Source organism: Portunus trituberculatus, chromosome 24 (assembly GCF_017591435.1).
Source record: "Portunus trituberculatus isolate SZX2019 chromosome 24, ASM1759143v1, whole genome shotgun sequence".
Lineage (NCBI taxonomy): Eukaryota > Metazoa > Arthropoda > Malacostraca > Decapoda > Portunidae > Portunus > Portunus trituberculatus.
In genome coordinates, this window is record NC_059278.1 from 15,287,456 (window position 1) to 15,309,261 (window position 21,806).

Sequence of the window (21,806 nt, forward strand, 5' to 3'; positions counted from 1 at the left end):
CATTAAAATTTATTACTGCCAGACAGGTTGACGTGAAAGAAAGGCCAGGTACATTCCACTATGTGACAGATTGTTTCATTAGTTCGTTGTTATTTTTTACTTTTTCACGCGTTAGTTACAGGCGATGTGTTCCTGTGATTAATGACGTGAAAAGACACAATTCCATCGGAAACATCTCGTGCAAGAATTTGTTTGTCACTAATCAAATTACAGAAATTTTATTATTCTTTCTAAGTATTTTTTTTCATAACATTCTCACGGTCTAATATTGGAATGGACGGCACTTTGACTTGTACACTTTTCTTCACAAATTAAGCACATAAATAAATAAATAGAAAAATAGAAAGGTAAATAAATAATTAGATAAAACGAATGAATAAGAATAAGTAAAATAAATAAATAGTTAAATAGAAAAAATAGCAAAAGTGAATAAATAAATAGGAAAATGAAATGAATAAGTAGAAATAGATCAAACAAACAGAAAAAAAAAACAAATACAATAAATAAACTGATTTAAGTAAACAAAATAAGTAAAATAAACAAATAAATCGATAAACAAATGAAATAAATAAATAAAGACATGATGAGAACGTCAATTATATCACAGGTGTATTCGACAAGTTTTCCCTTTACCTTTTCTAAATTAAATAAACAAATAAGTCAAACAGATAAATGAACCAAATAATTCCTCCTCCTCCTCCTCCTCCTCCTCCTACTCCTACTCCTCCTCCTCCTCCTCCTACTCCTCCTCCTCCTCCTACTACTACTACTACTACTACTACTACTACTACTACTACTACTTCGTCTCTTTCAGTCCAATCTCTTCGACCGATCGTGGCTTCCGTTGGCTGGAGAGAAGGACGTGTCGGAGGTGGTGGTGCGGGTGCGTCCTCAGGAATATGACGCCAGTGAGTGTTTGTATGTCTTAGGGATTTAATGTCACTCACTTCACCGGTGTGTAATTCACTGTTTGATCTGCTGCAGTCTCTGACGAGACAGCCAGACGTTACCCTACGGAACGAGCTCAGAGCTCATTATTTCCGATCTTCGGATAGGCCTGAGACCAGGCACACACCACACACCGGGACAACAAGGTCACAACTCCTCGATTTACATCCCGTACCTACTCACTGCTAGGTGAACAGGGGCTACACGTCAAAGGAGACACACCCAAATATCTCCACCCGGCCGGGGAATCGAACCCCGGTCATCTGGCTTGTGAAGGCAGCGCTCTAACCACTGAGCTACTGGTGTGTGTGTGTGTGTGTGTGTGTGTGTGTTTCAGGTTCTCTCCGTTTGCCTGTTTGTTTGTCTCTGTCTTTCTGTTTAATGTTTTCGTGTGTTTGTTTGGTTAGCTGCTCTCTCTCTCTCTCTCTCTCTCTCTCTCTCTCTCTCTCTCTCTCTCTCTCTCTCTCTCTCTCTCTCTCTCTCTCTCTCTCTCTCTCTCTCTCATCAAATCATTTACGTTACCACAAACCTGATCAGCCAATTAGCACTTTTCAATCCCTCCGTCAGCTGTAGCGTGCCCACCTCTCGGGGTCAGTCCGGAGACATGGCGAGTCCCACCTGTCGACATGATAGGCCACGTGCCCAACAGCCGCGCTCCAGGTGTCACTGCGAGCATTACCTGCACTGAGGAGATGTTCGGGTTTGATATATCTGATGGAGTGAGGCGGAAGACTGAATACCTCTTATGCGAGCAACAAAGTGGAGGACCTGCCTGGAACACTTCTTTCTCTCCCTGCCAGAGTGAGTAGCTGTCTGTCTGTCTGTCTGTCTGTCACGTGTTGTCTGCAGGTTAAGATAGGGTCTCTTAGGTTAGATTTGGTTAGGTTTGGGTAGAGCAGTTTTTTTTTTTTTTCATGGCGGGCACTAGCCAAAGGAAACGAATTATATGTATGTTAAAAGGGACTGTTGAGGTGCTAGTCTGTATAGAAACTAAAAAAATCTAGTGAGGTTAAGTTAGTTAGGCTAGGCTAGGTTAGGTTGGCCTGAAGTTAGGTTAGGTCAGGTTAGGTTAGGTTAGAATGGTTAGGTTAGGTTAAGTTGGGTTAGGTTAGGTTAGGTTAGAATGTTTACGTTAGGTTAGGTTAGGTCAGGTTAGGTTAGAATGGTTACGTTAGGTTACAGTTAGGTTATGATAGAACAGGTTTAAAAATATGAACTTGGAGATTTTGTATGTACGAAGGAGATGAACCAAAGAAAAATGTAGCAAAAAAGAAAATCTTAAATGTTAATGAAAATCAAGAATACGAGAACCGTTAGAACTGAGCAAACCTTTGGCGATAAAACAAGCAAAAGTAAAATAAAGGAAATGAAAAAAGGATATAGTAAACAAAACTGATACAAATAAAGCAACACTAGTTCCGTAATACTGAATGTTCCTCATGTGTGTGTTGCAGTCCTGTGTCCCGCGGAATTTGTACCGTTTCCTGAGGTCAGCACGTGTCTCCGTCAAGAGCCTGCTGTACAAAGTCCCTACGGCGCCACCAGCAGTGCCTTCAAGTGTGTGTGTGTGTCTGTGTGTGTGTGTGTGTGTGTGTGTGTGTGTGTGTGTGTGTGTGTGTGTGTGTGTGTGTGTGTGTGTGTGTGTGTGTGTGTGTGTGTGTGTGTGTGTGTGTGTGTGTGTGTGTGTGTTTGTGTGTGTGTGTGTGTGTGTGTGTAAATTATTTTTTTCGTTTATGCTTCGCTTTTGTTAACTAATTGTTGGTTTTATTATTACTATCATTGTTGTTGTTGCTGTTGTTATTGTCGTTGTTTTTGGTATTCTTCTTATTCTTCTTCTTCTTATCTTTTTATTCGTATTACTACTACTACTACTATACTACTACTACTACTACTACTACTACTACTACTACTACTACTACTACTACTACTACTACTACTACTACTGCTTCTAACGCTACCACTACCACTACCACTACCACTACCTACTACTACTACTACTACTACTACTACTACTACTACTATCAATACCATGCACACAAACAAGACGCAACAAAGAGGCAGGCGCTATATGACCACAGTGTATTGACGCCATAACTCCACAAAAGCGTGAACCAAACCATACCATCTCTTCTCAGGTGTGCCGCGGCGGGAGGCGCCACCTTAGCTCTGGCTCACGAGATTAACTATGACCAACTTAATACTGACGCCAACCCAGTCCTGACTATTCACAGGTAAGCCTCGCCACTTGTCCTGTCTACCTGTACTGTTTGTAGGTAGAGGAAGGTGTAGGTGGTCAGTAGTGGCAGCATTTCCTTGCATTTGTTACATTTCAGGAATACAGTACAGCAATCGCATCTTCTGACCGCCAATTAACTCTTTCACTGTGACAGAAGACAATAAACACCTGAGATAGTTATATGGACGGTGGAATAGTGAAGGTAGTTGATAAATCAGGCCAAGAGCAACATAAATTATTACAAATAAGGCCCACTCAGTTGCCAGTCTCCGTGCAGGTCCGAGAGAGTTAGCCTAAAGAATGGAACAAATGAAGCAGGTTGACCCAGGAATACTTTTATCACTCTAACCTTCGACAAAAGAAGAAGATTATTTTGTCCTTAGAGTAATGAAAGTATTCCTGGGTTAATTTGAGGATCATCTAAACAGTTAACAACACCGGAAATAATGCAGGAAATCTTAAAAAGGATTTACTATGAGGTGTGACATAGGAAAAAGACCAGATTTCAGAATATTTACAATTTAGAAGATTGGAGGTGGCTGTAGAACAAGAAAAAGATGTTTCAGAGTGATTAGTGGTCAAGGAAAGTTGTAGCAAATACCAGTCAGTGTTAACTGAAGTGTTGTTGAATGTAGGCCTCACATGAATTCCAGTGACACTTGTAAAACTTAATACTCTTTGAAAAGTGTGAGTATTTCTTTTCATCTATTTGTAACCTTTTTATTATGTATTGTTTAGTGGACATTAATAGTCTTAGATTCATTTAAGCTTAACACCTTTACTAATTAGTAGAATTTGTGTGTTGCTTCCTATCAATTAATAGGATCCCTCCGAGGCAAGACAGTGTTATGTGCTCATACGTGTGTATGTTGGTGTATCGGGGTTAGGGCGGTTCACAGTATAGCAGCAGGTCAGTCAGCTCTCACTATTGAAAAGGAAGTGCTGTTTTTAAGAATTTTAATTGAATTTTACCTGTTTTGAGTCGACGGTCCGAATATACGACTGTTGTATCTCTCCAAACGTAGGTAAGAGTAAAGGAAAGCTGCCATTGCTCGACCATATAAGACTATGCCGACAAGAGCTTCTCACAATTCTAATATTAGGTTAAGGTCCACATAAACTTTTCTCACCTTCATGGTTCCGTGATTTGGTTAGTCGAAGGAAGTTCACGCAGCTTCTTGTATCCCAGTAGTTCGTGAGTGTCTCCCGCTCCCCTGTGTTAGGTTTGTGTTTGTGTATTTCTGTGTATTTTTGTGTGCCTTGATTAATTTGATGCCTTCTGCGTGTTCGTCGACTTGAATTTGTGTTGAATTGATTGATTATTGTTTCTTTTTTTCTTATTTTGTGGATTTATTTTTCTTTGTTTCTTTCTGTTTCTACCTCCCTCTGCCCCTTGTCTTCATTCCTGTTCGTTGCTGTTGCTTTTCTCTCTCTCTCTCTCTCTCTCTCTCTCTCTCTCTCTCTCTCTCTCTCTCTCTCTCTCTCTCTCTCTCTCTCTCTCTCTCTCTCTCTCTCTCATTATTTAGTAGTAATACTTCAAATTTAGTCATTCTTCCCTGACCTTCCCATCATCCCAGTCCTTTCCTCTCCTGTCAGACCAGAAATAAAACAAATCATAGATAGAAAAATAAAGAAATACTGATAAAAAGCAATAAAAGGAGAGAAAAGGAAAATAAATAAAAAATAAAAACAATGCAAACCGTAAAAAAAGTGCGAGATAAAAGGAGAGAAAAAGAAAAAATAGAAAACAAAAATAATAAAAAATAGTGTGAGATAAAACGTTAGTGAATGACTGCCCTTCATTACCTAACAGAGTGGTGGATGGCAGCATCGAGCCGCCTCTCCCTGCCAATATGACCTGCAACGAGGATGCTCATCACTGCGAGGTACTCTGCAACACTTCACGCTTCCTGCTCTTCTCTTGTTTCCGCTGCCGCCAAGCTAGTTAGGAATTCTCGACTTGCTAATTGTCTCTTGATTTTCGTGAATAGTGGTGAAATAGGAAAGGAAAAGGGAAAACTTGTCACTACTTTTTATACGGTGGTGAAAAAAGTGAAAGTAGAAAGAAAAAGCTGTTCTCTTGAATCTGGGGGCAAAAATGGACAGAGAGAGAGAGAGAGAGAGAGAGAGAGAGAGAGAGAGAGAGAGAGAGAGAGAGAGAAGGTGGGGTAATAAAATTTCCTCCTGACACTTCCACTAGAATGAGAATATAATAAATTTCCGCAACTCACTCTATCAAAACCACATCAACCACATCAACATTAATTCACAAAGAAGGTAAGGAAAGCTACAGGTAAGCCCAGCACAGGTAGCAAAGGCTTAAACACATTCTGAACCGCTTTGCTCTCGCATCACAACTTTCACAGAGAAAACACCGTAAAAACACCTTAATAACACGTGGAACCTTAGGTAACATATTTTGACCGTAGTGGAAGTGCGGCGCCAGGTAATAAGACATCAAGGAAGCTAAAATTCACTTAGATGTTCTTTGGCAGTGCTACTCTAAAACGTTGGTAATAAAGTGACCTTATCTCTGTTCCCAGGTAGAACAGATGTAAGGTTTGTAATTTCCTTTACTTATTGTCAGTCAGAAATAGTTATTCTTGGAGTTTCGCTTTCTGTTCCTGTTGCCAGCTTGAATTAACCAATAAGGGAGTTTATTTTGTATTCTTCTGACTCTCCTTGCAGATTGATGGCTCTCACAGATGCGTGGGCGTCATCAACAGTGAGACGTATGCTTTGCTAGACTGCGGCGCTTCTGACTACGGGACTCTCTGTCAGCTGCCACGTGAGTCTTGGGGCCGTATTCTGAAGCGCTTTGCTCTCTCACCATCACTACTTTCTAAAGGTTCTAGTTGAAGATACTCGTGTTTTCAGGGATATTTTTATGGTTCTGGTGATGGATTGGCGAGATTTCTAGTATATCATGAGGAGAAACTGTCTTGAAAACCTGACTAGTCGTCTCTGTGGCCTTGGGAAATTGTTGCGGTGAGAGAGCAAGGCGTTTCTTAATACAGGCGCTCGTTGTGTATATGAACATTGCCCTTATTTGACTCATCGGCCTGTGATATCTACTGCTCTTATCATTTACTCTTGTATCTCCAGTTCGATTGTCCCACTGTATCTTCCGGTTCTTCGTCTGTAATCTTCTTTCTTCTGTACTATCCTTCTCTTTCTACACCCACTTCTGTTCTTGTGCCTAGATCAATATTTTTTTTCTATTTTTCTGTTTCTGCGTCGTCTCAGGCCACCACAGAAACGCTTTGCTGTCTCGCCACAACTATTTTCAAAGGCCACACAGATGATTACCCGAGTCTCAGCAGTGTTTCAACCCTTGGTAATGTAAAAAAACACTTAAAAAACGCTTGTCACTTCAATCAGAGTCCTTTGAAAGCAGTGGAGGTGAGGCACGGAAACGTTTCAGAATATGGTCCTGTGTGTGTGTGTGTGTGTGTGTGTGTGTGTGTGTGTGTGTGTGTGTGTGTGTGTGTGTGTGTGTGTGTGTGTGTGTGTGTGTGTTACTGATCCAAGTCTGAATACATCTCTTTTTCCTATTTTGTTATTTTTCTTAAGTGCTCTGGTCTTTCACAGTTTCAGAAGGCCATCGGGATGATTTGTGAGGTAGTCAAGGATATTATTTTTGTTCGTAGCGTTGTATATTTGTTCAAGTGTCACTAGAAGCATGAAAACACCCTTGGAACCTCTCATGTCTTCCACGAGAACCTGCTAAAAATGTAGTCCAGAGAAGACAATGAAGTATTTATAAGTTCACCCTTTTCTTATTCTTTTCTTCTTGACTTTTTTTTTACTTTTCTTCACTTTTCTCTTCATTATTTTTATCTATCATTGTTCTCTCCTCCTCCTCCTCCTCCTCCTCCTCCTCCTCCTCCTCCTCCTCCTCCTCCTCCTCCTCCTCCTCCTCCTCCTCCTCCTTTTCCTCCTCCTCCTCCTCCTCCTCCTCCTCCTCCTCCTCCTCCTCCTCCTCCTCCTCCTCCTCCTCCTCCTCCTCCTCCTCCTCCTCCTCCTGGAGAGAGTCCAAAGAAGAGTAACCAAGTTGATCCCCACGACTGCGAAACAAGCCTTGCGAGGAACGCTTGAGGGAACTCAACTTATTCAGTTTAGAGAAGCGGCGAATTCGAGGGGATTTAATTGAACTTTTTAAAATGTTCCGGGGCTTTGATAACGTAAATGTAAACAACTATCTCACCATTGACAGCTCCAACACCAATGGAAATAATGGTTACAATATAACAGGTAAGCATTTCAGATTAGACGAGGCTAAACATTATTTCTTCAATAGAATTGTAAATGTCTGGAACTCTCTCCCAGCACATGTTGTCCGTAGCAATACAACAGAAACTTTAAAAAAAGGTTGAACATTCACCTCGCATTTATCCCTCAAATGACTTACTTTGCGCCTACATAAGATATCCTTTTTTTTTCCTAGTTACTGTACTAGATAGTATCACTTCTCTTTAAATCTTTCCTATCACATCTTTGACTTTCTCCCTGTGGCCTCTTTTTTTCGTCCTTGAACCCTGATGCCCTTCAGCCTCTAACTCGTAGAATCTGTAGTGGTAGCATAGGCACACAGACAGCCTCGTTAGTGCCCATTAGGGTTGTTGCTGTCTGTTCCTTCCTTTGTATTTCCTCCTCCTCCTCCTCCTCCTCCTCCTCCTCCTCCTACTACTACTACTACTACTACTACTACTACTACTACTACTACTACTACTACTACTACTACTACTACTACTGGAACACAACCTCTTCGTCGCCACCAGCTTCGTGTCCTTCGGGGTTCAGCAACCACCGTGGGCTGTGCTATGCCGTGGAGTCGCCGGTCAGCAGCCTGATGGAGGGGCAGCTGAGGTGTGAAGGGCGCGGCGCTTCTCTGGCCTTCCCTCAGACGCGGGAGGACCTGAAATTCTTCGCTAGGCTTATCCGAGTAAGAGAGAGAGAGAGAGAGAGAGAGAGAGAGAGAGAGAGAGAGAGAGAGAGAGAGAGAGAGAGAGACATGCTTCCTGTCATCCTTTCAGTACATGTTACGCTATTTCTTTTTCCTTTACTTCCAGCAACACGCAGCAAGTGACGGCTCGAGTGGTCCCTGGAAGGTCATGCTGGGACTTAATGACATGTAGGTGACCATGTGACCTTGACCTTTGGCTCTCTTACTCCGGATTGTTAATGTTTGTGACCTCATCTCTTCCCAATTAAACTAAATGTAGTCTTGTAACTTTGACCTCAGGCTCTGGCACCTTCAAACGTTGATGTGTGTCTGTGACTGCACTTCTTTCCAGTTTGAATGAATCCACGTGATCTTTGGCACTGTTACTCTGACATGTTGGTTGTATAGGTAGTTGGCACCTTGTCTCTGTTTTCAACAAGAATACAAGTTAGAATCATAATTTTAATTTTGTATGCATACTTGTTGTCAAGCTAGTCATTCTATGAGTTTCCTTTTCTGTTCCTGTCGTCAGCTTGAATGAATCAGTAAAGAAGTTTTAATATGTCTATTATTTTTATCTCCAATTTGAGTTAACCAGTAGGTGGACTAAATTTTGTTTCTGAATCCTAGTTTGTCTTTTTTCTTAGTATCAGTTTCAATTTGTCACTGGAAGTTTATATTTTTTTCTCCTCTGGTTTGTATTCCTGTCATCATCTCCATATCACATTTCTTTTCTTTGGTCTCAATTTGAAGCAGTTCTTTCTTACATTTCCTTCCTTATATCCAGCTTGAATTAGTCAATCAGAAACATCACATTTCTTTCTATACCTCTTGCTTGAAATAATCAGGAAGTTAACATTTTCTTTCCTTACCTGCCTTGTATTTCTTTCCCTCAGATTCAGGCAGTGTAATACGTTGTGTACATTTCTATACCATCATCTTGAATCCATCTTGAGCATCACTGATCCTCATCCCTCTTCAGATCTGGAGACTTTACTGCCGATGGGTTATTCTTTCCTGATGATGAGCTGGTGGAATTGGCGGACATCACAGACCCAACCTTGTATAACAACTGGCGGGTGCTGGAGGTGCCTACTGACGAGGGCACCTTCCCGTCCCTGCTGCCCATTACCTTCACTGACAACAGCACCACGCACGCCATCTGCATGTTGTTTGGTCCCGCTGGTGAGTGAGGCGGAGGAACTGTTTGTCTTCCTTCTCTTGGTTTGCCTCTTACCGTTTTTTCTCTTGTCTAAATGGAAATACAGCGCAGTTGTCCTATGGTATAATGATAGAACTACTACTACTACTACTACTCTGGTTCTCTTCTTGTGCGTGCGTGGGGCAGGCTGCTGGACTGAGCCGCCACCTCTCGCTGCCAACATGACACAAGTATGGTATAACGAAACTAGAGACTTCACCACCACCATCACCTACAAGTAAGTGCCTTCCTACCTATCACTGACCCCACTCATGCTCCCCTGACAGTTAAGCCCCGCCTCTTGCCTCTCATTGGTTGACAGTAGATGAGCCTCTCGCCTACATCACGCCTCTTGGGTTATATGATTGGCAGGTTTAAGCCTATTGAATTTATCCTTTTACTTTAACTTGTGCTTTCTCCCTTGTAATTTAGGAGGGTTTATTTTGTATCTTTTGTTATTAAAGGGTCTTGTGTTTCCTCTGTTGTGCAGTGGATCTTGTCACTCGTGTCCTCTTCCTCCTCCTTTTGCTCGTCCCTGTCCTCTTTCTCGTCTTCTTTGTCGTCTTTATGTTTTCGTCTTCCTTGTCATCATCGTCTTCTTTTTTCTTTTTGTCCTCGTCATTATTCTCATTCTCTTTCTCATCCACTTCTTTGTCCTCGTCTTTGTTTCCTCTTTGTCGTCCTCTTTGTTTCCGTTCTCGTCCTATTCCTTTTCATCCGTCTTTGTCCTCTTCCTCGGCCTCCTTGTCCATAGCCTAGTTTTATTTTCCTCTTCCCCCAATTCTTCATTCTCTTGTATTCATCCTCCTTTTCCTCCTCGTCTCTGTCCTCTTTCCTTTTAACTTCCTCTTCGTCATCCTCCTCTTTCCGCAACATTCTTCATTAGTTTCATAACCATCAATTTTCCCTTCCAGTGAATATAAGAAAAGTTTATAATTTTCTTTTAGTACAACTGATACCACTCATTCCTCCCTCTATTCTTTGGTTCCTGTGTCACTCCTGGGTTTGTGGGCGGCCGTGGTACAGTGGTAACACGAATGTACAGTGACCAATGATTCCTCGAGTGCATGGGTTCGAATCCTGGAGAGTGTCAAGAGGTTAGGAAGGGTGTCCACTCTGGGAGACAGTTCCTGAGTGTCACATCCAGTCTTTCATTACCAGGTGCTTTTCTGTCCTATGTACATTACAACAAAAACTTTTAAGCTTAACTCGATCAGAAACCATTCGAAGAACTTATAATTGCATTTAAGAGAAGAGATTATGAGTACCGAATTTAATAGTTTTTTTTTTCCTTCAATAGTTATCGCTATCAAATTGAAACTGTATCATTAACACATCAAAATACATTTCCAATAAAAATTTTCATGGGGGATCAGGCAACTTTTAGTAACCATGGGGCAAATACTTCTATCCTTCCTCATGAAAAAAAAAAAAAAAAAAAATCCCAATGTATTTTTTATATCTACTATGCATATGACTAATGCAAGAGTTACCAGTACTCTTAATAATTCATACCTTTATCTGGTAAACTCTGGAACTCCCTGCCTGCTTCTGTATATCCATCTTCCTGTCAGCTGAACTCGTTTAAGAGGGAAGTTTCAAGACATTTATCCCTTTCTTTTGGCTAACTCTCTCGAACCTACGCGGAACTGGCAACTAAGCTGACTTTTTTTTTTGTTTGACCCTCTATCGCCCTTGGACAACTTTCCCTTCTAACATAAAAGAAAGATACTCACTTGCACTTCTCTGACCTTCGCCATCCCAGGTGCCACAGGGGGTACTTCATGAATGGAGACACAACATGGCTAGAACAGAACATCACCTGTACTGGCATTTTGGGCGGCTGGTTACCGGGACATGTGCTTGACTGCATCCGTGTTGAAGGTGAGCTCAGGTGTGACAGAGAGAGAGAGAGAGAGAGAGAGAGAGAGAGAGAGAGAGAGAGAGAGAGAGAGAGAGAGAGAGAGAGAGAGAGAGAGAGAGAGAGAGAGAGAGAGAGAGAGAGAGAGAGAGAGAGAGAGAGAGAGTACATTACAACACATTATTTCACACTAAACTCCATCTTTATCATCACCATCCCTTGCTACACTTTTCATTACGCTTTTCTCTCTCTCCATCCTTCATCCTCTGCTCCTTCTCTTCACCTTTTCCAGCCAAACACTCCCCCAAGGTGTAACGCAGCACTAACATCGGCTTTGAATATTACCGGATGAATGAGAGAGGCTGCAGCGTTTATTGAGAAGAATGAGGGGACTGGGAGAGTCTTGGCTGGGCTGGGGAAGACTGGGGAAGTGGTAGGAAGGTCAGGGTAAGGAGGCCATGTGTCAGAAAGTCGATATCGCTCCAAATAAACGAGCCACAGTAACTAAGCCTGAGTCACCTGCGCTGGATTAAAGGGAAGGTGTAAAGCAGCCTTGATTTGTGCGTGTATTGGCTTCTTCATGGTCTTCCCTCCGGTGATTGTGTGTTGTGTTACTTCGTGCCTCGTGATGTGTTAGTTTGCAGGAGTTGAAGGTACAAGTACATTTGTGGAATTTAATTTAGGAATTTCTTTTCTTCTTTCCTTCTTTTTTACGCGTTTATTGTTATTTCTTCTTTTCTTCTTTTCTTCTACTGCTTTTTTTTTTGTGTATTTTTTCTTGTGTCCCTTCGGAAATTGTACGAGTTACCGTGAAAATTGATTGGGCATTGTGCTGGAAGTAAATAAGTAGTTGTTATTGTGTTCACTTATTGTTTCTGTGCTTTAGGAAAAAAACACGGACACATTATTGCGAACTCTTAACAGAAAATTGGTGAGAAGTAATTGCTTGTTAATTCCTTGTTCATTTATTTCTACACTTGTGACAAAATGAACAGATTATTGTGAAAACCAGTTGGAAAGACGAACTACACTCAAAGGACAAGCAAATTACTTCTTCTCTCTCCTAAACCACCCAGCCATGTTTCCTACTTATCTGTACTAATATATCATGCCTTTTAGTACTGGGTCGCACTTCGGAACAGCTCCTACCCTCTTCTTCTTGAGCCTCTCCGGAGACTTGTCAGACACCAACTCTCAACTTCCACCAACTCCCTCTAAACTTCTGTAACTCCTGTCTTCGTTATTTTACCACCAGCCTTCTGCTTCTGACTTCAGCGCTCTGTTTTGTAGCTTTAATCTTTCCTGTCTCTTAATTCCTACTTCCCGCTCTCTACCTTCCTCATAACTCCAGTATCTTTCCTCTATCTGTCTCCTTCTTTATTTCTCTCTTTCCTTATCTCCTCCTTAGTTCCAACCTCCTTTCTCTCTTATCTCGTATCTTTCAGTCTCTACCTTCTCTCTCTCTCTCTTACCTCTTACCTCCTCCTTCCTTTCTATTCTTTAATTTCTCTTCATTCTTACCTTCGAGTCTCTTACCTTCTCTCTCTCTCTCTCTCTCTCTCTCTCTCTCTCTCTCTCTCTCTCTCTCTCTCTCTCTCTCTCTCTCTCTCTCTCTCTCTCTCTCTCTCTCTCTCTCTCTCTCTCTCTCTCTCTCTCTCTCTCTCTCTCTCTCTCTCTCTCTCTCTCTCCTCAACTTTCCTTCTCCCTCCCTACCTCCCACTCTACCTTCCTCCTCTTCCTTAATTTCCCTTCATCTCTACCTTCCTCTTCCTCCTTCCTATTAGCGCCTACCCTCCAGCGCCTCTCCGGGGACTGGAATAAGGGACACTGGACTCCAGCTTCTACCTGTCCACTCTTTCCAGTTTGCAACGACGAGATTCCTTCAGCGCACGACCTCAAGAACTCCACCAGTGATGAGGATATCCGCTTCCTAGACGGCACCATCACCTACACGTGCCCCCCGGGGATGATGACGGCGGAGGGACAAGTTAATCAAACCATCACCTGCTCCGAGAACCCTGAAGGCGATGGGTATTCATTGCAACCTGTTCAGCTGAAGCCCTGCGATGGTAAGTGACGCTCGCCTGTTCTTCACTGCCCTTCTTGCTCTTTCATACTGATTGCGAAGGTTGTCATTTTTAGCCAGGTTCTCAGCAGTGCTTTGCCGTGTTAATGGTGTGGAACGCTTGTTAAACTGCCACTGTTATATAGATAGACAGATAGATAGATAGATAGATAGTTTTTTTTTTTTTTTACTGTGTGTGTGTTAAACTCTCAGTGTTATACTTGTTAAACTGTCACTGTTATATAGACAGATAGATAGATAGCTAAATAGTGTTTTTTGTGTGTTAATGCTGTGGAGTATATACTTGTTAATCTGTCACTGTTATATAGATAGATAGATACACAAAGTCATAAAAACACTTAAAAGCCGCAACAACATACCGTGCAATCTATTAATTAGGGTAGATTAGGTTAGAGATGAGGTTGCGTTAGGTTAGGTTGGATTGGGTTAGATTGGATTAGATTAAGTTGGGTTACATTCATTTAGGTTAGGTTAGGTTAAATTAGGTTGGGTTAGGTGAGTTAGGTTAGCTAGAGAAGAGTAACTGAAATGGGGAAATGTTTAGCAGGAAAAAGTTAAAAAGAAATGAAGATAGAATGACGATGTGTTTTAAGATGAACTCGTGTGTCCTTGCTTTTCTCGCTTATCTCTCTCTCTCTCTCTCTCTCTCTCTCTCTCTCTCTCTCTCTCTCTCTCTCTCTCTCCTCCCCTCGGCTTATAACTCGTGCCCTCGATAAGAATCCGACTTGAGATTGATGGTAGCAGCTCGGCAGACTTTCCTTCCCCTTCCTTAAGCCGCTCATAAGCCTGTCATGAGCCGCACGCTAACTTTCAGGCGAGGAACGAGGGCTGGGCTACATGTCTTCCTGTTTACGTTCGTGGAATGTGGGGTCTGCTTTTCTGAGATGCGTCGAGGCGTGGGCTATTGGTGATTCACGTGGGATCTTTTCATCTCTCTCTCTCTCTCTCTCTCTCTCTCTCTCTCTCTCTCTCTCTCTCTCTGGAATTAACAAGGATTCACCCATACAGAAACATTTTAATTCATTTTTTTTTATCAGTGTGTGTCCAGTGTATGTCTCTGTATGATTTTATCTGTTAGTTTGTCTCCCTGTTTGTGTTTATATACATATTCTTTGTTTTCTTTTTTATTCAATTTTTTTCTCTGTCTAATATTCTTTTATATTCCTATTTCATTATTATTTTTTTTCTTTTCAGTTCATTTATTTCTTTGCCATCTCGGTCACTTTTTTTTTCTCTTTGTTTATTTATATATTCATTACCATCATTCTTTATTTATTCATTCCTCTATTATTCTTTTATGTTACTATTTCATTGATCACTTCCTTTCTTTTTGCCCCTTTTTGTCTATTGTTCATTGTGTGCCATCTTCGTCACTTTTTTTTTTCTCTCTCTGTGTTTTATTTACATATTCATTATCCTCTGTTTAGTGTTCTTTCTTATTTCCATTTTTTGATCATTTATTTTCTTTCCACCTCTTTTTTTGTTTGCCATCTCCGCCACTTTTTTTTTTCTCTCTCTCTGTTTATTCATATATTCATTATCATCATTTGTGTTCGTTACTCTGTCTATTATATTTTTGTATTCCTATTTTCTGCATCACTTCTTTTCTTTCACCTATCTATGTTAATTTGCCATTGTTTACCATCTCCGTCACTTTCTCTCTCTCTCTCTCTCTCTCTCTCTCTCTCTCTCTCTCTCTCTCGGTTATTGCCCTCCTCGCCACTTCAAACCACCATTAAGTAGCGTTTCACCTCTCGCCGCTTTGCTAAACTTAAGTCTCTCTGATTTTTCCCTTCCCTTCCTCTTCTTTTCCCTCCGTCACTTTCCTCCTTCATCCCTCCTCTGCATCGACCACTCTTCCCTCCTTCCCTCCCTCTCTACCCTGTCACCTCCTCCTCTATACGGCCTGCATTTTGACTTCTCTCTCGCAGTTTGTCAAGGGGAACCGTCAGTTGAAAATGGCACGACCAACTGGAATGCTACACAACTTTGGATGGTGAATGATGTTGTTAGTGTGACGTGCTTTCCTCATCACATACTGCATGGTGAGCAGGATGGTGAGCTCCGGTGCACTTCGTCAGGATGGGAGGAGCGTTTCTGCTATGAAGGTAAGATGGTGAAGGAGTGAGTGAGTGAAGGTGAAGATGGTGAAGGAGAGAGTGAGTGAAGGTGAAGATGGTGAAGGAGAGAGTGAGTGAAGGTGAAGATGGTGAAGGAGTGAGTGAGTGAAGGTGAAGATGGTGAAGGAGAGAGTGAGTGAAGGTGAAGATGGTGAAGGAGAGAGTGAGTGAAGGTGAAGATGGTGAAAGAGTGAGTGAGTGAAGGTGAAGATGGTGAAGGAGAGAGTGAGTGAAGGTGAAAGGGTATTTTTATATTTCTATTTATTTTTTGTTTCCTCTTCCTCTTCTTTTTTTCATTTCAAGGAGTCTTTTTTTTTTTCTTTTATTTTTTGTCTTTCTCTAATTTCTTCTGCGATTTCAATAAAGCCGAGTAAAGAATAAAGGGTCGTTTGTTGTTTTTTTTCTCTCTCTTCTTTCTTCTTTCTTTAATTGCGTCTTTTATTTCTTTCTTTTCCTTTTATCGGGGCATTTTCTCTAATCCTCTTGTTTAGCTTTTGTTTGTGGTATTATCGTCATCATTATCCTTTGTCGTTATTGCTATTATCCTCTTCTCTCTCTCTCTCTCTCTCTCTCTCTCTCTCTCTGTCTGTCTGTCTTGCTGTTGTATGTGCGCTTGTATATAGTATGTATGTATGTATGTATGTATGTATGTATGTATATTTGTTGTTGTTGTTGCTGTTGTTGTTGCTGCTTTTCCTCTTCTTTTCCTTCCCTTTCTTTTTAGTTATTTCCTCCTCCTCCTCCTCCTCCTCCTCCTCCTCCTCCTCCTTTCCACATGCTATCAGCCACACCTTATCTTCCTATCTTCCATCCTCACCCCTTCCTCACACCTTCCTTCTCCCCTGACACCTTCCTTCACCTCTTCCTCATACCTTTCTCTCCTGCAGGGTGTGCAGAGCCCCCTCCAACTCCCGGGGCCAACATGATACAGGGGGAAGGTAATTACAGCGTAGGAATTGTTCTGCAGTATACCTGTGATCCAGATTACTTCGTTCCGGCCCAGCAGGTGAAAAGATTGGATTTTCTTAGTTTTTTTTAGTTTTCTTGAATTTTCTTGATTTTTTCCTCATGGCAGCTACTCAGAAAGAATGAAAAAGTGTTGAAATGTTAATAGTTACTACGTTTCGTCCCAGTAGGTAGGTTGTGAAAAGATTGGATTTTCTTGAGTTTTCTTGATTTCTTCTTCATGGCAGATACTCAGAAAGAAAATTAACTTCTTCAGTAGTGAGACGCATTTTTACCTCGAGATTTGTGTACGATTAGACCATTTTATTGACATCAGGAAGGGTCTATGGAGGTCAAAAGATTAATGACCACAGTCTTCACTATTTTAATCCCCCACATGAGTTTCTGAAGTTGTAGTATAAAATCACCAAATAGTAAGCAGAATGAATATGGAAACGTGTCATGGTACTGAAGGGGTTAATGTTAATAGTTTATATTTTCCTAGTTTTTCTTTGTTGTGTGTCTTTATCTGTCTCTCTGCGTGTCTGTTTAATCGCATCAGACTTTCTCCATCTCTTTCTGGTTCTGTCTTTGTATGTCTGTCTGTCTAGGTTTCTATCTGTCTGTTCTAAAGTGCTCAGTAATCCTGGATCTCTGTCTGTTTTTCTGTCTGTCTGTCTGTTAGTCCGTGTGTCTTTTTTATCTAGCTTTCTGTCTCTTATTTCTAATGCGGTGAGTCTCCCTGGTTCTCTATTTGTTTATCTATTTGTCTGTCTGTCTGTCTGTCTGTCACTCCATATGCTTCCAAAAGACTCACGCTGCACCTTCGTCGCCTCCTTCAGATGGGTGACATAGCGGTCAGCATGGTGGAGGTGTCCTGTGGGGTGGATTACAACTGGACGTACGTGGAGCCCCTGGACTGTTATCGTCGTGAGTTATCCACATCATCACACACACACACTCTCTCTCTCTCTCTCTCTCTCTCTCTCTCTCTCTCTCTCTCTCTCTCTCTCTCTCTGAGTTACACAGTTTTTTTATAATAATGTAAAATGTGTTTGCTTAACTTTATTTGTCTTTATATTGTGCAGCTTTGATCACAACACTAATGTTTTTTCTTCATCTTTGTGTGTGTGTGTGTGTGTGTGTGTGTGTGTGTTAGTGTGTCATGGCGATCCTCCTCCGGCCGTCGACAACATGACCTCCACCTGGGATTGCTCCTCCAGGGTCGTGGGGACGCAGGTAAGCTGTTTACCCGTCTTTCTGTCTGTGTGTCTGTCTATCTGTTTGTATACATGTTTGCCTGTTTGTCTTCCAGTGCTGTTTTCCTTCTGTTTTCCTCTCAAGTCAACATATTTTCTTTATAAGCATGTTTGCCACATTACTCCCCTCAACCCCACCTCTCTCTCTCTCTCTCTCTCTCTCTCTCTCTCTCTGGCAAACATTTACATATCCTTCGTTTTTGTTTTTATCTGTTTCGTTTTCTTTTTAACAATGCTCATCCATCACTCACAGGATTACCTTGTGCCTTCCTCCGGGGCTGTGATGAATGTTGTGAAGCTTATGGTTTTTAGGGGCAGGAGTGTGTCTTTCTTTGCCTCAAGGTCGCTGTGTTTCCCCCTGTGGCAGTTTGTGAGATTGGAGGATGAAGTTATGAGAGGGACAGACTTATTAAATGGTTTGAAATTCCTAGAAAGAGTGTTTGTTGTTTTGTAATTCGTGTGTAATTATTGGTTCACGTTTACTTAATGTTGTGTTGCTGTCTTTGTCCACCGTCTGTCTGTCTGTGTGAGTGTCTGTTTCAGATTTTTATTCCTCAGTGTTTCTTTCTCCTGTTAAGAATGTTCTCAGATCACAGGGAAGATTAGTTGTGTTATCGTGTGTGTGTGTGTGTGTGTGTGTGTGTGTGTGTGTGTGTGTGTGTGTGTGTGTGTGTGTGTGTGTGTGTGTGTGTGTTTGCTGGTGATGTAGAGTTCTTGTTAAGCTGTCACTAAGATCATAAAAATATTCTTGAAAACCGTAACAGTGTCCATTAGCTTAATTCACCTCACCTTACACAATCTTGCCTAACCTGATCTTACATAATCTAACTTTTCCTTTCCTTTTTTTTTTTTTGACTTTCCTTCCTTACCTTAACTTACCTAATCGTACCTTACCTTACATAACTATACCTTATTTAATTCATATCTTACTTTGCCTTAATTTACCTTACCTTACCTTATTTTATCTTATCTTACGTTGCTTGACAATATCTTACCTTACTTTATCGTATTATATTTTGTTACCTCACCTCACCTTACCTTAATTTATTTCATCTTGTTTTACGTTACCTTATCTTACGTTACCTTACCTTGCCTTACCTTATCTGACTGTCACGTTATACCAGCGACCATGATGTGACTTTCCTTTTGTTTCTCCTCCATCCTGACCTCCTTTGTGGCAGCTTCTTCTTCATTTTCCGTCAGCTCTCCCAGAAGCAATGTCTCTCCTTTCCTTCAACTCTCAGTAAGGGATGGGAAGATGGCAACGTTACTTTCCTTCCCTCTGTATATCTTCAACACACTGCGCTTCTCTCACTATCTTTCTCTACCTCTCCTCTCTTTTTCCTGTCAGTTCTCCCTTGTAATTTCTCTTCTTCTTTTTTTTTTTGTTAACTTTCAGTGATAGAAATAATGATACGAAATTCCAATATTACCTGAAGTTTTCCCACTGTCTTCCTCTACCTCTCTTCCTCCCTCATTTCTCCCTCGCCAGTAATTCCTTTTCTTTCTTTTCGTCAACTTTTCCGTGATAAAAACAATGGGCATTCGCACTTCTCTTACTATATTCTTCTAGCTCTCTTTCTGCCTTAATTCTCCCTTGTAAGTAACCTCTCTCTCTCTTTTCTTTTCGTTATTTCACAGTGATAAAAAAAATTGATAAAGAAATTCCAGCCTAACATGCTCTTCTGTCATTGTATTCTTCTGCCTCTCTTTCTCCCACAGTTCTCCCTTGTAAGTAATCCCTCCCGCTCCCTCCCCTACCTTTTTATTAGCTAACTCTCCATGAAAAGATGAAAAGAAGAAATTCCATCATTACATTCCGTTCCTCTTTTATATTTTCCAACGATACACTTCTCTCCTTGTCCTCCTCCAGCTCTTCTTCCATCAGCTCTTTCCGACAAGTAATCCCTCCTCTGAGAGCATAAGAACATACAAAAACAAGGGAAGCTGCAAGAACCCATCAGGACTACACGTGCCACCAACTCTTTAATGTCACTCACTGCTTTCAACTATCCTTCCCATTCATAAATTTGCCTGCGTCTCTTTCATTCATAAATTCATTGTGTCTTCTTTTTACTTTGCTATCGACTCATTCAGATTTATTCATTGACTTTTTGAGGGTTTATGTTTTGTTTTTCTCTGTTTTTCTCTTTGTCATTATCTCTGTCTGTCTCTGTCTGTCTCTGTCTGTGTCTGTGTCTCTGTCTCTGTCTCTGTCTCTGTCTCTGTCTGTCTGTCTGTCTGTCTGTCTGTCTGTCTGTCTGTCTGTCTGTCTGTCTCTCTCTCTCTCTCTCTCTCTCTCTCTCTCTCTCTCTCTCTCTCTCTCTCTCTCTTTCTCAGCTTCGACCCCGTTGTTTTTCACCCAGTCTGGATCACTTTCCCTCCGGAGCTTGGTTGCGTCAGTGTTGTTACGTTTCTCTAAGTACGGAATCTAAAAATTACACGCACTTCTTCCTTGTATCGCTTGTTGACACTTCCTCCGCTCCACTTTATTAAAACATGTGTATGAGTAAGATTTTTTTTTTTTATGATCTATTTCATCCTATATAATTTTTCCACTCACTCGTTCTTTAATCCCGTCACCCGCGTAGCTTTGTTATCTTTTGTTATCTTTGTTATTTCTTACCTGTTTCATGTTCACCTGTTGCTTAATTTCGTCACCTGTCTTCTTCTGTTAAGTGTTATTCTCCTTATCTGTCAAGGGGCCGCCGTGGTACAGTGGATCCGTGCGTGCTTTGGGATCCGAGGGGTCTCCAAGCGCACGGGTTCGAATCCTGTCTACGGTCTGAGTGTAGGTTGGGCTTCCTCACTCGGGGCAACGGTTTCCTAGCGGGTGGGCTTTGAAATAGGAGGTACCCTTAATAAGTATCCCCTTTAGCCCAGAAATTCCCGTGAAAAGCCCACATGGTATACAAAAAAAAAAAAAAAAAAAGTGTTACGTGTTATCATCTACCTGTCAGTGTTGTCTGTGTCTGCTTCACCTGTCACTCTGTATTACCTCTCTATCATCAGTAACCTGCAATTATTCCCTTTAAATTTTTACCTGTGACCTTTTCCTCACCTGATAGCAGTCATGGGACACGACCTCCATACCTGTGCACCTTTACAAGTACTGCCTTTTCTCTCCTTTACAGCTTTAGTTATACCTGTACACTTTTTGTAAACGCAGCTTTTTACTCCTGTACAGCTTTACAAATACCTCTCTTTACATCTACACCTTTAATTATACCTGTACGCTTTTCTCTCCTGTACAGTTTTACAAATACCTCCTTTACATCTCTAATTACACCTTTGATATACATCTTTACAGACATCTCCTTTCTCTCCCAAGATTAATAGCAGTCCCTCACTTGCAATTCGTACAGTCAGATCCCGTGCTCTTTGTAGTATTTTTTTTTTAGTATTTTGAGTCTCATACATTTGAAATATATCTTATTTTCCTCATTTTTGCCTTCCATTTTATCGTTACCAGTGTTTGTATGCAATTATGTTTAGCTATTTGTATGTAAAGTGAGTGGTAGGGAGAGAAGTTGAGGCGAGGCACTTTACTTTCTAACGTATATCACAAAGAAAAAAAAAAAAAACACCTTCAGAGAGAGAGAATGAACTGAATTGTAACCGCAACGTTAGGAAATAAAGTACGTTCCCTCAATTTCTGTTTTCCTACCACTCACTTCACACGTTTGTCTTCGTTTGTCTATTTATCATTTACTTAAATACATTTCGGCGCCATATGACCTTGGTTGTTGTGGCAAGAGATATTTTAATCGCTTCCCTTCACTTGACGTTCCAAAGATCAACATGAGCTGCCCAACAAACCACACCTTCCCTGACCTGAGTGACACCGTGACCATCACCTGCGAGGAGGACGAGGAGTGGACGCAGGTCAGCGCCTCCTTCCTCACCTGTCGGGAACGTGAGTCACTTACCTGTGCTTGTTGTGAGTGAGGTCGTTAAGCTGTTGGATGCCATTAAATTGATATTGAATCAGCGTTTCTTAACCTTTTCTGATCTCAGCATCCCTGTAGTGAGGTGTAAGCTGTCAGCACCCTTTGATTTTAGCTGTATATGTATATGTATATATATATATATATATATATATATATATATATATATATATATATATATATATATATATATATATATATATATATATATATATATATATATATATATATATACACACACACACACACACACACACA

The 21,806-nt window shown here is 41.2% G+C and overlaps 1 protein-coding gene across 2 annotated transcripts in view; it reads left to right on the forward strand.

Moving 5' to 3' along the window:
* Positions 1 to 21,806, forward strand: part of LOC123508299 (sushi, von Willebrand factor type A, EGF and pentraxin domain-containing protein 1-like) — a 67,624-nt gene that overhangs the window by 29,284 nt on the left and 16,534 nt on the right. For both annotated transcript variants that reach the window (XM_045261886.1, XM_045261887.1), the window contains exons 9-25: positions 815 to 908; positions 1,516 to 1,749; positions 2,403 to 2,505; positions 3,084 to 3,179; positions 4,998 to 5,070; positions 5,873 to 5,972; positions 7,966 to 8,129; positions 8,257 to 8,318; positions 9,112 to 9,314; positions 9,478 to 9,568; positions 11,096 to 11,214; positions 13,054 to 13,260; positions 15,209 to 15,385; positions 16,285 to 16,403; positions 17,185 to 17,272; positions 17,502 to 17,581; positions 21,397 to 21,517. In XM_045261886.1, the coding sequence (XP_045117821.1) occupies positions 815 to 908; positions 1,516 to 1,749; positions 2,403 to 2,505; positions 3,084 to 3,179; positions 4,998 to 5,070; positions 5,873 to 5,972; positions 7,966 to 8,129; positions 8,257 to 8,318; positions 9,112 to 9,314; positions 9,478 to 9,568; positions 11,096 to 11,214; positions 13,054 to 13,260; positions 15,209 to 15,385; positions 16,285 to 16,403; positions 17,185 to 17,272; positions 17,502 to 17,581; positions 21,397 to 21,517 (2,131 nt within the window). The remainder of the gene's footprint in view (positions 1 to 814; positions 909 to 1,515; positions 1,750 to 2,402; positions 2,506 to 3,083; positions 3,180 to 4,997; positions 5,071 to 5,872; positions 5,973 to 7,965; positions 8,130 to 8,256; positions 8,319 to 9,111; positions 9,315 to 9,477; positions 9,569 to 11,095; positions 11,215 to 13,053; positions 13,261 to 15,208; positions 15,386 to 16,284; positions 16,404 to 17,184; positions 17,273 to 17,501; positions 17,582 to 21,396; positions 21,518 to 21,806) is intronic.